The sequence below is a fragment of the Zonotrichia leucophrys genome, chromosome 7 (assembly GCF_028769735.1).
Source record: "Zonotrichia leucophrys gambelii isolate GWCS_2022_RI chromosome 7, RI_Zleu_2.0, whole genome shotgun sequence".
In the NCBI taxonomy this organism is placed as follows: Eukaryota; Metazoa; Chordata; class Aves; order Passeriformes; family Passerellidae; genus Zonotrichia; species Zonotrichia leucophrys.
The window spans coordinates 6,102,740-6,118,383 of NC_088177.1; the positions used below are offsets into that span (position 1 = coordinate 6,102,740).

General features: G+C 42.3%; 1 protein-coding gene across 4 annotated transcripts in view; it reads right to left on the reverse strand.

Moving 5' to 3' along the window:
- The window catches only part of THSD7B (thrombospondin type 1 domain containing 7B), a 299,951-nt gene that overhangs the window by 74,961 nt on the left and 209,346 nt on the right, over positions 1-15,644 (reverse strand). For all 4 annotated transcript variants that reach the window (XM_064717910.1, XM_064717908.1, XM_064717909.1 and 1 more), the window contains exon 16: positions 1,215-1,393. In XM_064717910.1, coding sequence (XP_064573980.1) covers positions 1,215-1,393 — 179 coding nt within the window. The remainder of the gene's footprint in view (positions 1-1,214; positions 1,394-15,644) is intronic.

Below are 15,644 nucleotides of genomic sequence, written 5' to 3' on the forward strand. Positions count from 1 at the left end.
TGGAAGGAGTCTGCTGTGTCTGTGGGTAACAAACCCCAGTATCTTTTCATTACAAAGGAGCTTATTGTTACCTTATCACTTACTGTGGGATTTCACTTTGCCTCTCTGGTGATCTGTCTGATCTATTAAGGAAAGCACTGAGCTATGGACAACGTACACTTTATAGCAGTTTTATATTTCTGTAGTCCCTGCTGCTTCTGTTAGCCTACTTCCAATGAATTTCAAATAGAAATAAGGAAAAAGAAGAAGGAAAAAAAATATCCAAGGAGTATTTACTAAGTTTCTCACAGGAAAATAAAATTAACTGTTAGGAAAATGAGGCAAGTTCATACTCAGGAGCTGGAAGTGGTGCTGCATTCCAGGACATGACTGCTGCAGCAATAGTTGTGCAGAAAAACAACTGAATCCACCATCTCTAGCACCTACCAAATAAATCTTTGTATGATACCACCGAAGGACTTCTACACATCACGTATTTTATACATACACATATTCAAATTCTTCTTAACATATATATGGACTTCCTTCAGCATGACTGTTTCTGTCCTATTAATTAATTTTCATGGCTGAATCTGAAATATAGGGCAGACAAAACTAAACAGTACTTCATCAGTGTTAATTAGTGTTAGAGAATTAATCAGCAAACGTAGGAAATCACTATGCACTTTGCAGAAATGCATACAGCATTAAGTAGCATTTAAATAGAAGCTGATCTTCCTTTAAGAGTAGTAATTTAAAGATTATTTTCCTCTGATGGGATACTTCAATATTGAATATACAGAGATTAATGTTCAAGGGAACCTGTGCTGTGTTGAAGGGAAATGTTGCTAAAAATAGCAATTTTTATTTAACAAACGTTTCTACAGCAACCAGAGTCTCAGAAAGAATGAAAAAGTTTTGAAAATATCCATGACATCTGAGTTCTCTGATGTCTACACACTATCCAGGTGGGATTATTACTCCAGGGCTTCCTGTGCTCTGGGAGATAACAATTTCTTCATATAAGAAATATGGTGCTTCAGGTCAAATTCTGCTGATATGTGAGCATTTCTCCCCCAGTCCTCCAGAAGATCAAGGATTGCCTACAAAAGGTGACCCAAGGTGTGGTGCCAGAGATAACTCCTATCTTTACCTTCTTCACCAGCACAGGAACTCTGGATCCCGACTCAGAACACAGCACACAGAGCTCTGTTGGCTGTCAGAACGTGGCTCACCTGGTTCTTGAGGTCCAGCTTGGGGCAGGGACGACCTCCATTGTAGGGCTTCTCCTTGAGCCACTTGGATCGGACTCTGACCCCCGGTCCACAGGAGGAGCTGCAAGGAGACCAACTGGACCAATCGCTTAATCTGCAATCAAACGGGCACGGGACCGTGCAAGGCTCTTCAATGTAACCTAAACCAAAGATTTAAGACAGGTTTTAATCACCACAACCAACAAACTCCCATCCTCTGATGCGACCTGTGCAACCAACACAAAACAAGAACTTCTTAAGGAGAAGGCATTTGGCAGATTGACACCACCATCCAATGTGAGGTTATGGTATTATTTGTGAAGAACAGCAGTGACTAAAATTAATTTCTACTTGATTTAGTCCAAAGAAGGCAGTGATAAAAAGGAATGACGTAAAGGACACACGCTGGCAATAGTACCTGTTGTGAAGCTGGTGGTCATCAATATGTGGTAATTAACTTCCTTATTAGACTGTGGCCATCCATGACAAATTCTGGAGAATTTAGTGTACAGCCTTGGTGTGTACTCCTTCTGCATTACACTGGCCATCTCCAGGGCTGGCACAGGCAGGAGACAGACACAGGCTCTCTCCCCAGCACAGAGAACCACAGGATGGGGGAGGCAACAGAGCTCTTCTCTTGGCAGCTCCCATCAGATGTGTGAGGGACCTGCCTGCCAGCTGGAACAGTATGGGATTTATTCTTGGGAGAGCAGATGAAACCTGCTTCCCACACCTCACAAGTTCTCTTTGTACCTCTTTCCAAATGCTTTGCTTTTTATGGGTTTCAAAAATGGCATTTTAAAGCTTTACTTGCACCTTAAGCTGGTTTGACATGAAAGCCCTCACACGACCATCATCTCTTAAAATCACAACACCAGACATCTGCATGACCAGCACCTCATGAATTAAAATCCAACAGGTTCCTCCAAAAAGGCACAACCCTACAGCTGTTTTAGGAGCTGGCATATGGGAAGAGAGACTTTGCAGAGCCCAGCAGTGGCTGTGGAGCTCTTGGTGTGCAGAACAGCAGCAGAGGGTGGCCAAGCTCTGGGGATCTCCAGGGAATTAGCGGCACCAGTCCTGGGTTGGCAGCGTGGAATTATTCCTGCACCTTCCTACTTACCATGCTGCATTCATTCTCCCCCGGTTCCTATTATCTGCTTGTCATGTCTGTAGGTATTATTTTAATTTAAACAAAAAAGAGATTTCATGTTAGATCATGAAAGCCAGTGGCTGCTCAGTTCAGCCTTTATTAGAGGCAGCTTCATCCCTCTGACAGCTCTGGCAATGATGGTTATAGAAATAACTGAACTCCATCCCTACCACTGTTCATTTTTATGCCCTTTATTTCTGTTTGGTTTTCATCATGTGAACACTCCCTCTTGATTCCTCACCTACAGAATACCAAATTAACTCATTTCATTACTCTTTTAGGAAGGGTTTCCCCCATCTACCCAGGTGACAGTCACTGCAGCACGGAGGGGAAAAAACACCCAAACAACAAAACTCAACCCAGAAGCAGATGCTGTCCAAAACCCCCAGACAACCATGAACACCAAGGCTGAGGCACAGAGATTATTCTGGTTCAGAGCTGGATTTACTGGCTGAACCATGCCCAAGCCTGCTGCTCACAGTGAACCGGAACTGTGTTACAGCCTGGGCATCAACGCACAGCAGCAATTCGCTGCCTCCCTCCTGCTCTTCACTCTGAAGTCAGTATCAAGAACGGTTTCAGGCTTATTTAGGCATCCATCCGCTGGAAAATATCTTCCTTCTAGAGGTACAAGAAATACTGATGTTGCTTTTGTAAACAGTGCCTTAAAAAACAGCAGCAGCAACAGCTCCTTCAGCTCAGTGCTGCTCTATTTCTCCTCTCCTGATTCCCTGTGATGGTGCTGCTCCTGTTTCTTTACAGCGGCCACCCTGCAGCCTGACAGCTGCAATCATTTCCCCCCCTAACTCACGCTGTAACTCTTCCCCAGTGCTGCAGACCTGTGCCCATACAGAGTGCTCTGGTTGTCTTTGCTGCCTCTGATCTCTCTCTGCTGTGGTGCCTCTTTATTTGCTGCTCCAAACCCACTGGAATTGGGTATCTTAATTATTTCTGACTGAATCCATTCCAGTGATATTGGAATGTTTGAGATATTTCAACTTTGTATGCTTTGTATGCTCACCTCAGTGAGATGACATCCATGAACACACATATACAAATATTTCTAAAACAGACTCACTTTTTTCCCCCAAATAAAAATCTCAAATAACCCACTGATATTCTGTTCCACCTGCTTAGGTTGCCACTCAAAGTAATTCATAATACATTATGATAAGTAAAAGAAATTTTCTCATGATAGATTTATGAGAGGCATTTCTTAGGCAGTTCTCTAAAGAGTTCTGTTCCACCACTGTATGAAATATCATCTTTCCTTGGGCTGTGTGACAGCCTGGGTAATTAACTCTCAACAGAAACAAAGAAAGTGCCTTGTTTCAAAGTAGGATTAGTCAGAGGGGTTATCAACTTATCAGAGAAGGTAAAACGGGCTAAGTCTTCAGGCAGCTCAAGATCTATGTCTATAATAAAAAGAAATATAAGACAAAAAAAAGAAACAGACTATAAAAAAATAAGATGAAGAAGAAGTTATAATAAACATCTTTCTTATATACAAGAAAGAAGATTTTACAATGAACATGGTAGAATACCAGCACGGGTTGCCTAGAGAACCTGTGGATGCCCCATCCCTGGAAGTGTTCACAGCCAGGCTGGATGGGGCTTGGAGCAACCTGGGGGAGCTCACTGGGTTCACATGATGACCTTTAAAAGGTCCCTTCCAACACAGACTGTTCTGTGAAGACTGAAGAACCTGATGTATTCCATCCCCAGGAAGTGCTGTGAGTTATCCCTCAGTGAACCACAGAATTTCCAAAGACATCCCATTGCTAAGAGGCTGCTCATTTCTTTTTCAGTTTCCTCACCTGTATTTCTTAATTACACCAATTATAATCAAATACTGGCCAGCTACAGAGCACTACACTTCCATATTGTCCAGAGGAAGCTGACTGTCCATTCTACAAAATCAAGATGGGAATGTAACTTTCCTTCAAGCTCTCCTCACAGACTGCCATTACTCTTCTATCAACCACTTAGGGTTAATCCTACACCAAGGTATTTATTTAAAGAGCAAAGATTTCATTCAACCAAAATTTTCCTCCAAAAACGTTCCTGTGATGTGCCCTCTCTGCTCAGACAGAGAATGCCTTTATGGCTTTTTATGATGAGTAGTAAATAACATTGTACTCAGCTCATCCATTGCCTGTGAAACCAGGATATTTTTTTTTTTCTGTAGGAGCCAAGCAATAACTTGCTGTTGTCAAGGGACTAAAAAGACCCACAATAATCCCAGCTTTGGCATGCCTAGAAAACTTGTAGCTTTGGCATGATGCACAATACTAAACAAACAAAAGCCCCAAGGCCAATGTGCTATTAAAACAATCCATTAATAAAGAACTCTACATTCAAGCCACTATCCAGAGAAATAACCTTACCATAACAAAATATGAATAAAGTAAATAACATTTCTGAGCTACTGTTGCTCAGCTTGGGAGACCAACTCAAGGCTGAGTTTACACAGCTGGTTTTGTCAGTGTCATCCTTAAATTTCCCACTCATCCATCACATCCCTCATTTTTCTCCCCTCTGTAAAACCCGGTACCAAACAATTGTTGTTTCCACAGAAAAAGATGTGGAACTACTTATCAGCCATGTTCAGCCTGCTTTCCATGTATTCTTAGATTATTTCTTGAAGCTTCCTTTTACCTCCTTTTTAAAATTATTATTACTATTATTATTCCTCAAAGTCTCAAACATTGTTAAAATAAAGCTCATTTGATTCAGACAGAGCAGATGAGAACTTCTGTCCTACTGGGGCCATCAGCAGGCTCCTGAGCACCACAGAGCTGGAGCTGCACACACAGATGTCACAGGAGGTAATGACAAGAACTCCAGGTTATTTAAGTGGGCACTTTGAAACATGCTACTGGGAATTGGCAGGGAAAATTGGTCTGGATGACCAAATAAGCCTTTTCTGCATTTAAGTGCTATTGTTTTTCTACTGAGACGCTGTCAACCTAGTGGGATGAGCAAATGCATTTACCTAGACTGCACAGCTCATTTTACTATGATTTATTCATTAAGAACAGTGTGCTTGTTGCTCAACAAGCCACAAATGGAGTCTCTAAAGGGTCTCTAACAAACAAAGGACCCACAGATCACACAGGATGTCCTGGGAAGACTCAGACACACAATGTGGCAGCCCTGACTCACCTCAATTCTCCTGTGCAGACTGAGACAAGGCAACAGCAGGTGGATAAAGTGAGGACCATGCTCTGGTGGCTGTCATGGAATCACAGAAGGTTTGGACTGGAAGGGACCTGAAAGCTCATCTTGTTCTACTCCCTACCATGGGCAGGGACACCTTCCACTATCCCAGGTTGCTCCAAGCTCTGTCCAACCTGGCCTTGGACACTTCCAGGGATGGGGCAGCCACAGCTCCCCTGGGCACCCCGTGCCAGTGTCAGAGAGGCACAAATACATGGTGCAGAAACTCCTATGGTCCCATTTTTGTTGTGCCACCCAGCAGAGCCAAGGCAAGAGGAGGCAGCTGGGTGATGGGCTGGGGGATGTCAGTGATGCCACAGGGGGCTGTGCTGGGAGAAGGAGGACATCAGTGGTTTTACAAGCAAAATCAGGGACACTTCCACCTGACTGCTGCACTTCCAGAAGATAAATTTGCTGTGGGTGCAAGGTCTGCACACAGCGTTAAACAACCATGCCAGCAGCATTCCAAGAGGCTGCCTTAAAAGTGATGTGAAAATAAACATTTCTCCAGCAGCTTTGGAAACAGATGCACCTCTAATTGAATTGGCTTTAAACTCATTTGTATCCTCTCTAACATATTTCATGGTTTCAATTAACAAACTTCTAGCAGTTCTACCCTTGTTAGTAAACCTTGAGGTGCTTCATAAAACTCAAGGTCATTACTTTGAGAGGGACAATTCTGTGCATCACCACAGCTGCCACTGGTAATAACACTGCTAATTTCCCTTGGAGTCTGTGGGACAGGAGAGATCACCCTTTAACAAACTAGGGAGCAGCAGAGTGGACAGTGACACAGGAGAAATGTTTCTAATTACACAGACCAAAGGTAGAGGGGGAAAAAAATTGATTCATTTTGCAATTAATATTCACATTCACTTGATTACTGACTGTGAAATAACACAAAATAACACCAGTAAATCCAAGCAGTGCTAAAAATGTAATAGCTAAAGACTTTATAAAGGAGACCTGGTGGACCACAGCGTTTGGTGGGCCAAATTCTGCTCAGCTGAAGATCTGGGATCTCCTGCAAGGCAAACCTTTTGCTTTACCTCAGGTTAAAACTCAGCATGGAGTACAGACTGCAGCTCAGAGACTTAACTCCACCAGCTGATCATAGTTCTATGGCTGAGGCTTCCCTAGTGTGCCAAGAACAAGGCAGCCACTGGCCATGGGCCACATGGCACAAACAAAGCTCCAGAAGCTTGTGAGCTGCAAGAGGAGCACCTCGTCCCAAATAATCCCTGCTCAAAACCTAAATCCTGCTTCAAGGCAGAAAATTATTAACTGAAGGGAACTAAACATAGTAAGTCTGGGAGACTTAAGTTCCTAAAAACTTGAGTTGCAGCTGAAAAGGATTTAATCTTGCCACAGAACAAATGTTTAATCTTCTTTTTTTACAGTACACAAGGATTTGAGAGATTTTACACATTATTAGTTTGCTGAGAAATTTAGGAGATAATGTAATTTACATTCCATAAATGCACAGCCAAAAAACCCAGCAAAAATAACTTCCACATCAAATATTTTGCAAGGCTCAAATAATGGACCCTTAGCTAATTTATTCTCACTTACTCCACAAAAGATGCACACGCTCACGTTATCTCCTAGCAGACTGATTAGAGATTCTAAATAGACCAGAGAGGACTTGTAAAGAAGGCTGGTAAGTTTAACTCAACATTATTGTTATTGAAATTCATCCAAAGGTTGGTTTTATTGCTCAATTTCACAGACTCTATAAATCCCGAGGAGGCAGTTGGGCTGGTGCTGACTTTGCATTATGATTTCTAATTTCTTTTGATTCTGCATTACAGTTTTCTTCCTTAAAGAACTTCCAAGCATACACTTGGCATTAGATACAAGCCCTGGTAGCTGATATATTTAATCTTTTAACTCAATAAGGAAATCTCCATTAATTAGCACTTTCCTTGTAACAGATTGCAGAACAAGCTGAGAACTCTTCCAGAGAAGGAGCCTCGTCTGCTGCCTTCTGAGTGCAAATAAATAGAGCAAATAAATAGGGCTGCGCACTGTACATTCATCTCACAGGGAACATGTGATGCAGGAGGGCAGAAATCCACTGCACAACTCTGTCCAGGCTCCAAAACCAACTGTGGGAATGATGCTCCCTTCTCCCAGAGCTGGCCTCCCATGGTGAAGGGCTGGCCTGGCTGCTTGGGAGCCCTGACATCTTAACAAAGTCCTTACTCAAATAAAAAACCATCCACTGGGATCAATAGCAGTTAGGGGAGTAGCTCAGCTGTGTTTTTCTGTATACTTTGCTCATCACTCTGCCACTGGGAAAATCATCTGTTTTCTTCAAATAAAACACAGTAGCTTTTCTTTTCTCCTTAGCAGTGTTGGAATCCTCTAGACATCAGGAAAAAGACTCAGCCCACTGTATTTTATTATGGATTGTTTACTATCTATTTTTTCCAGGCTACTCAATTAATAGTGCGAGCATGTTTTTAAAACAAATCCAAAACTGTGTTTATTTATTATTCTTATTATGATATTTACACAAGAAAACAAGACTTCTTTTAAAGCCTGAACACAAATTGTCCACAGACCATCAAATTCCCTTTTCTCCTACACCTGACTTCTCTCAGAGGCCTGATGGCACAGCAGCTCTGAAAATAGATGTGCACTGCAGAGTGCTCTGAAGATCAATACAGACTTGGGCAATTTGGACCTGGCAGGAAGAATCTTCCAGAGCCAAGGGTCCATCACTGGGAGAAAGCTGCCACCAAATGTCACTGCAAGTATCTACCCCCCTCAGTAAATCATAGATGTCCTGAGGGTCAATGGTTTCAGGCTCTGCTGGAGCACACTAAGAAACTCAATTTCAGACTTTGAGGCCCTCTGTGGAGAGCATCCTTCTGCCAGCTTCTAAAGCCATGACATTGGGCACTGTCACCACAATATGGCAGCTCATTCTGCTGCCAAGCTGTGACCCCAAGACAAAGACAAGCCTCATTTAGACACTTGCCTTGGACAACAGCATTATGGCTTTCATTTGACAGAACGGGACACGGAGATGATCTCCCTGCATCCTGATAATTGTCATGTATTCTGCATTACAATACTGCTTTTATTTCAGACAAACTAAACCAGCAGATGACACTGCAGAAGACAGGAACATTAATTAGATCAGTGTGCAATTAATATTATCAAGAGGGCTCACAGCAGCAGGAAAAACTATTTTTTTTTCTTTAAATGTACATTCCTAGTTCCTTAATTTACAAACTCAAGGGCCTCTGCTCACGAGCAGGTCACACAGGCACTGGAAAGGCAGGGGAAGGTTGTGAGCCAGCTGTGACCTCCACAGCCCCCTCCCCAGTGTCACAGGGGGTGAATGACACAGTGACCCCCCAAATCAATACATTAAAATCAATACTCTGCCTCAATCCCTTCTCCCATCCACACTAAATGAGAAGCCCAGCTGCACACTTTAATTATAAAGGTGCTGTTTTAAGGATGCCACTAACCATTATTACCAGCACCAGGAAGATCTATGAGTGCTTACCCAAAATCCAGGTACCTGCTGCCAGGCCCCATCTGCTTGCATAAGGAGTTTCACTCCACTTATTAGAGGTCACCTTGCTGCAGAAGCATCTGACCTCCTTGAATAAAGCTGTACTATAAAAAACATCTGACAAAAACACAATTTTGCAGAAGGGAACAGTCCTGGTTCTCCACAGCTCAGGCACAGGGAGAGCAGTGACTCATTTATATGATGGAAAACCTTGAGAGGGAAACAGGACGTTTTTGTGACACTAGCAGGCCCCAGCACAGAGTATTGATGTACTGAATTTCTGATAGACTTTTGTTTCCATTTTGCAGTGTGACTTTGAGCTCCCTGGTTGTGTAGTTCAATCTCCTGTGCTGGAGGACTTCAGTGAATGCAGCAGCAGAAGGCAATGCAATCCTGTTAAACAACACTATTGTTAGTGGTCACTCCCCCATGTTAACCAAATACAAATGAGAGCCAAGATGTCACAGTGGGAATATCTGTCTGCACTGAGGGATATTTGAAGATTTGCAAACCAGCCTCTCAGTAATTTAATTTGCACCATCCTCATTTGCAAACCTTGGAGGACAGAGAGCTATTAAAGTGTATTTCAGGCCCAGGAACAGACTAAGGTAGGATAAATTCTCTACTACTCATCAGTATCACAAGGATAATCCTCAGAACAGACTGAGCTGAAGTTTAGGTTTAATTTTAATTAAGTTGCTTCTGAAAATTTTCAGAATGTGTCAGGCATTAACCCCTTTAATGCCCACTGAACTCCACCACAGTACCTACTATGTCCAGCCGCCACAGGGCTCCCCAACAGGGGTAAAGGTAAGGAATTGTCACTCTCCACTCAAAAATTATTTGTCATCCTTTTATTTGCTTAAAATTCCTGCTCATCAGAGCTGTATAAAAGGCAAAAGGGTTAAAAAATGCTGCAAAAAACCCCACACAAGACATGAGAGGAATTCTATGAACTCCCACATCACTTCCCCGTGCAGCCACACACCTCAGAAGGATCATGAAGCTCTCCATGAGCAGCAGAAGGACAGAGGTCTTAGGACTAGAATATGTAACTCATGAACAGGACTAGGCTAAATATTTCTTCATACTTCCAATATAGCATATTAAATGGAATGACATGTAGGGAGAGAAAAATGTTAATTCTAAGTCTTTGTATGGTAACATTTTATTAGAGCCTTGCCTCATAACAGGCTGTATTTGTGACAAATGTGTTATTAAGGCTGAAGAGACGGGCCACATTTCAAGGAAATTCTTTTTCCACAGCCTGCTGCAGAAATCAGGGCAGGAGATCACCCAGTGCATTAACCTGCTATCACAGCTCTCCTAAAGCTCCCACAGACTATTTCTACACTGAGTTACAATTTCTACACTAAAAACATTCCCAAGTCCCATGGAAGAGCTTTAATCAATCCGTAAAAAACCACAAAACAAAAAATCTCCTAACTGAGCCCAATAATAGAAACAAAAGTGATGGACATGAGCAAGGGTGGGCAGAGGTGGTCCAGCAAGAGGCAGCTGATGGTGAATGTCAAACACGAGAAAGTCTGTTTGAGGACAGTAAAAAGCCATTCCTTCACAAAGTCTGGCACTGCCACCTCTTCCAAGGGGTCATTTTATGGAATGCAGCAAAAAGCATAAAAGAAATTTGGGCAAGAAGATAAGCAAAAAAGATGTGTGTTTAGAGCCAAGGAGTAACAACAGACATCACTCTGACTAAATGCAGCACTTACAGAAGATGCTGCTCCAAAAGCCAAGTCTCTAAATATTTTTTCTTAAGATGCATGCTTCCTTTCTCTAAGAAGATAAAGACCTAGAAGAATGTGCATTTCTGTGTACTAATGCCTCAGGGGAAGTCTCACCTTGCCTTAAATAAGCTTCTTTGATAGCCAGTTTGACCCATTCAGAAATAACTTTTTTGATGGCTGTTTATCTTTGATTCTGTTGCCAGAAAAACACAGAGAACTCAATGTCTGAACAGTTGTCCTGTGATCCAATTTCATTTGATAAGTCTTTTAACATCCATAAAGGAAGAACCGTGGCCAAATTTTCTCATGGTGAACAGATTTTGAAAAAGAAAAAAAGAAAAAAAAGCAGCAAAGGAAAAAGATAAGGAAAAATCATCATTCTCTGAGCACTGTTTTGGGAGCAATATGTAAAAATCCTGTAGTCAAACAAGAAGTGGAGGCCAGGTCTTTCCCAGGCTCTGTGTCTGTGTTACAGCTCCCCTGGCAGGCACAGCTGTAATTAAAAGTGTCACCACACACCCAAGGAGACATGTAGGAATGTCAGAGAGAGTCCAGAGCAGAACCCAGCCACGATTTCAGAGCTAAATTTAGAAGCTATTTAGCTGTGAGAGAGCAGAAAACAAAGGTGGCAGTGGCTTCAGAGAGTCCTGAAGTGGGGACTCGAGGGCAGGACAGTCCTGTGATCCAGCCTTAATTCCCATGTCAGGGGATGGGATAGACAGAAAATAAGGTCAATTTGTAGCTGAAGCTTCTTCCTCAACCAGTCTTTGAAAAGTTTTCTAGTAGCAATACAGTGATTAATAAAATCCAGTCATGTAACAAAAAGGACACAGAGAGAGAGACTATGCTGGTTTTGGCTGGAGTAGTGTTAATTTTCGTCACAGTTTCTGGTATGGGGCTGTGTTTTGGATTTGAGCTGTAATGTTGATAAAACAGGGATGTCTTTGTTATCTTTGGGAAGTGATTACAGAGAGCCTAGCTGGGTTCTGAAATCAACAGGTTGTACTAAAAACTGAAATTTCAATGTAAAATGTCACTCAGACTAAGAGCGAAATTAAATTTTGGAATATTTTCAAAAACACAGAGAAATGCCTGTTCAGAAAAGCTCCTATTTCTGAAGGTTTTCAAAATCAGGGATTTTTACATTTTCACTCCTTAAAATAAAATTTACTGGATGTGCAAAAATGTGTACCACAGTAATTACTAAAACTCATACACTTCCATAAATAAACAAGCACCTATTCAGTGTTGCATTTTCAACCTTTTCATTTAAATTTTTCCCCCCAAACCTTGTAGAAGCAGCAAGTTTGCTTTCAGATCAGGACAGATCTGACTCATATTCCTTTAACCTATTAGGCTCTGCTTATGGCTTTTGAGCTACGCAAATAAAAAACTGCAGAACGCTTATTAAAATCTAGGGATTTAAAACTACCTGAAAACAGCTCATTTTCTCTTAAAATGGTGGGAGTCAATCGCAGCCTTTTTATTTTAGGATGGGTTTGTCCACCAGAAGCTGGAGCTCACAGAAGGAGACACTACACTGTTTAAGAGTAAGGAGGTGTCTGAGAATCCCTGCTGTGCCCTTCATAAATTCAGAGATAATTAAAGCTTTTTAAGGTGAGTGCAGGTCACAGCTAAGCACTCTGTGATTTAAAACCAGGATCTATTTGTCTGTGGTGCCTTTTTCTTCCAGGTTCCTGTTGTTGTGAGCACAGCAGAATTTGAATAGGATAAGCACTGTTCATAAACTCCTGCTTTCCATAAATTGCTCGTCGGATCAAAAGCAGAACCTCCATGCAAGTGCACAGAAATCTCCAGCTTTGATTTTGGAACAGATGAGGCACCCTGTGTTCCTCCAAGATTAAAAAAACCCTGTTGGCATCGCACACAAGAGAGAAGGAAAGGGACGACGGGAAATTGTTCAAAACAAAGGAGATGGAAATTCAAAAATAGTATGAGCAGCTCAGATGACAGATTGAGAAGCGGATGAACTGCAATTAAAAGGACAATTTCATGGCCAAGGAGGATGCTCCAGAGACACAGTTAGAAAATGAAGACCCCCTGGACTAGCAGCAAGCTCAACTCAATATAAGACGTCTTCTGATGGGAAGGAAAATGGAGGCAAACTACCAATTATAATTTTGTAATGTAATTTAGAGGTAGTTACCTCTATCCATGATTTCATAGGTGCATTTCCAAATTAAAGGAAGAAAAACAAGGGCGAACCAAACCTGGGAGAAAATCACTAGCTCAACTGGAAAATGCAGATCACTCATTTCTCAAGCTTATTGAATGGGTGATCAAGGAAAAATAAAGCAGTTTATCACAAAAGCCAGCCGTGGGGAAAAAAAAAAACAAACCCTGTACTTTTTTTTCCTGCAGAAAAGATTTGATATAGAAAGAAATAAAATTCAGAAAAGCCCGTGATTAGTATTTTAAGCTTGTAATATCTAATGACCACGAGCTAACACACAATTAAATGGCAGTGAGGATGGGTAAATCAGTCAGTGGTGATCAGTGTGCCCACTACAGCTGACCCCAAGTGTTGACACCAGGCTTGCTCAGCTCTGGTGGGTCAGGGCAGAGGTCCCTCCCTCCAGCCTGGGCTTCAGGTCCTGGGACAGAACAAACTGTAGACCTCAGGCAGGTAGATAGAGCATTTCCAAAAAGGAACAGCTGGAATGCTTCTGTCTTCACTCTTTCTGGACCTTGGGATATTCTGCTTGCAGTAACTACACCAATGGGGAGAAAATGCCCATTTCCAGTTGGGAACGTATGCTTAAAGGATTAATATATTTGCAGATAGGCTTAGGACAGTTGGAGTCTAAACTTGTAAGAAACACAGATGAACAAACTGAATTGGGTTTTTGTTTAGGCTCCCCCCTCGCTCTCCAAGCTGCAAATGCAGAATCACTCCAAAAAGTCAGCGTCAGAGCAGGGCCCCAGAACCAAAACCCTTCTGAGCAGTTTATTTCCACACCAGACTCAAGTGAACTGTACATTCACTTGACAACTTTGATACTCTCACATAATAGGTCACATTGACCAAGTGAAATAAACCTTACTCAAGTTTAAGTTCACAAGGTTTCAGTCAGGGAAAATGAAAATCACAGCAGCAAGGAGGCACAAGCCCAGAGTTTGCTCTCCACAAAAGCTACAAGCTATTCTGTTCTACACCATTTTTATTGTCCTACACCATGTACTCAGGACATTACCAAACCTGGGACAAATTTGCTTCTACTCTTGAGGGCCAATTTACATCCCTACATTTCTCTTTCTACATTCTGCAGTTCTTCAAAAGGACCCATCAAAAGTCTTAAAACTTCTCACTTCTGTTCTGGTTCAAGGGAAAGGAAGGAAAAGCACTGTCCTGCAGAAGGAAAAGAGCAGGAAACAAAGAGAAGTCAGAAGACCTGAAAGGAGTAAAAGAGGAAGCTGCTTATCCCCACCTCATAAAGCAAAAACAATGCCCAGACACCACTGTGATTGGCATTCCATATATAAGACAATGGATTAATTAGCCATAATCATGGCCAGCCAGCAAATGTTAAAAGGTCACATGATACTAATGGTGAGCAAGACAAACTGAGCTGCTTTAAAAAAACACTGTCATGAATAATTTCTGAGGGCTTAGCAATTCTTCATGCTTCTGTAAATTGCTCTTCTCCATTATGGTTGAAAAGCATTCTGCTAATTATTAATTGGATAATGATTTGTTTCTATCACTAATTCAATAAGGTGTTCAGAAGTGCATTTTGAAAGTTCCCAGCTCTAGAGACCAATATCAGACTTGTCTTTGTGTAACCTTGGAAGGCAGGTCTCAGGCGACAGAAGTGGAGCCTGTGGAGCTTCTGCCCATTTTCAGTCAGTCTATGCCCAAAGTCACTGACCACCCCTCTGCCTCTGACGTGGGCCCTGTGCCAGGGCAGTGCCACAACAATTTTTGCTCACATAAAAACCCAAAGACAACAAAGTGAAAAATATTCCCCTGGAGCTACCACTCCCTACTACCTCCCTAAGAGAAGCCAGACCATTAAAAATGCCACATAAATATCACTGAGAGAAAACAGGCTTCAAGGTTATTTAGAAAAGCCCCACGCATAGACAACCTCCTCTTTTTAACAGTGATAAAAGCCCCTAGTGTTTCAAAAGAGCAAGTCATGCCACAGGCAAACCCACCTTCAAAACCCAGCAGCTCCCTTTTTGCAGGAGAAAAGGTAATGTGGGGGAAAGGTATACTACTCCTCCTTCATGGGCCACAGAGGCACAATCAGTTGGTACAAAAGTACATTGTTGAAACACAAACCATGGAAAGCTGCTTTATGAACCTGTGCAGCCAGCTGGAACAGCCATCAACAGCTGCAAGAGGAATTCACTCCAGGACTGAATCACTGCATTAAGGTGGAGGGTTTTTTTCCCTTTTATTACACGTGGCTCAGGCTGCTGATCCCCATCATGAAGACCCTCCAGAGAGCTGATTTCTCTGCTCCCTTATACCCTCAGGAGCACTCGTGGTGCCCAATGTATGACTTAATCTCCTCCCGAGACATCCTTTCTCCCCCTCCCATCATACAGCTCATCAGCAGAATTCCAAACTGCTACATCCTGCTCCAAGCTGACCCAAGGCTTTTGGCTGGAAGTCAGAGAGCAGCAGTGGTTTGGGGGCAGCCCAGCTGGAGATTTTGCTCCTAAAATAAAGGCGTATGTCTGTGATAAGTGATAGGACAAGGAAAAATGGCTTCAAATGCACAGGTATCAGG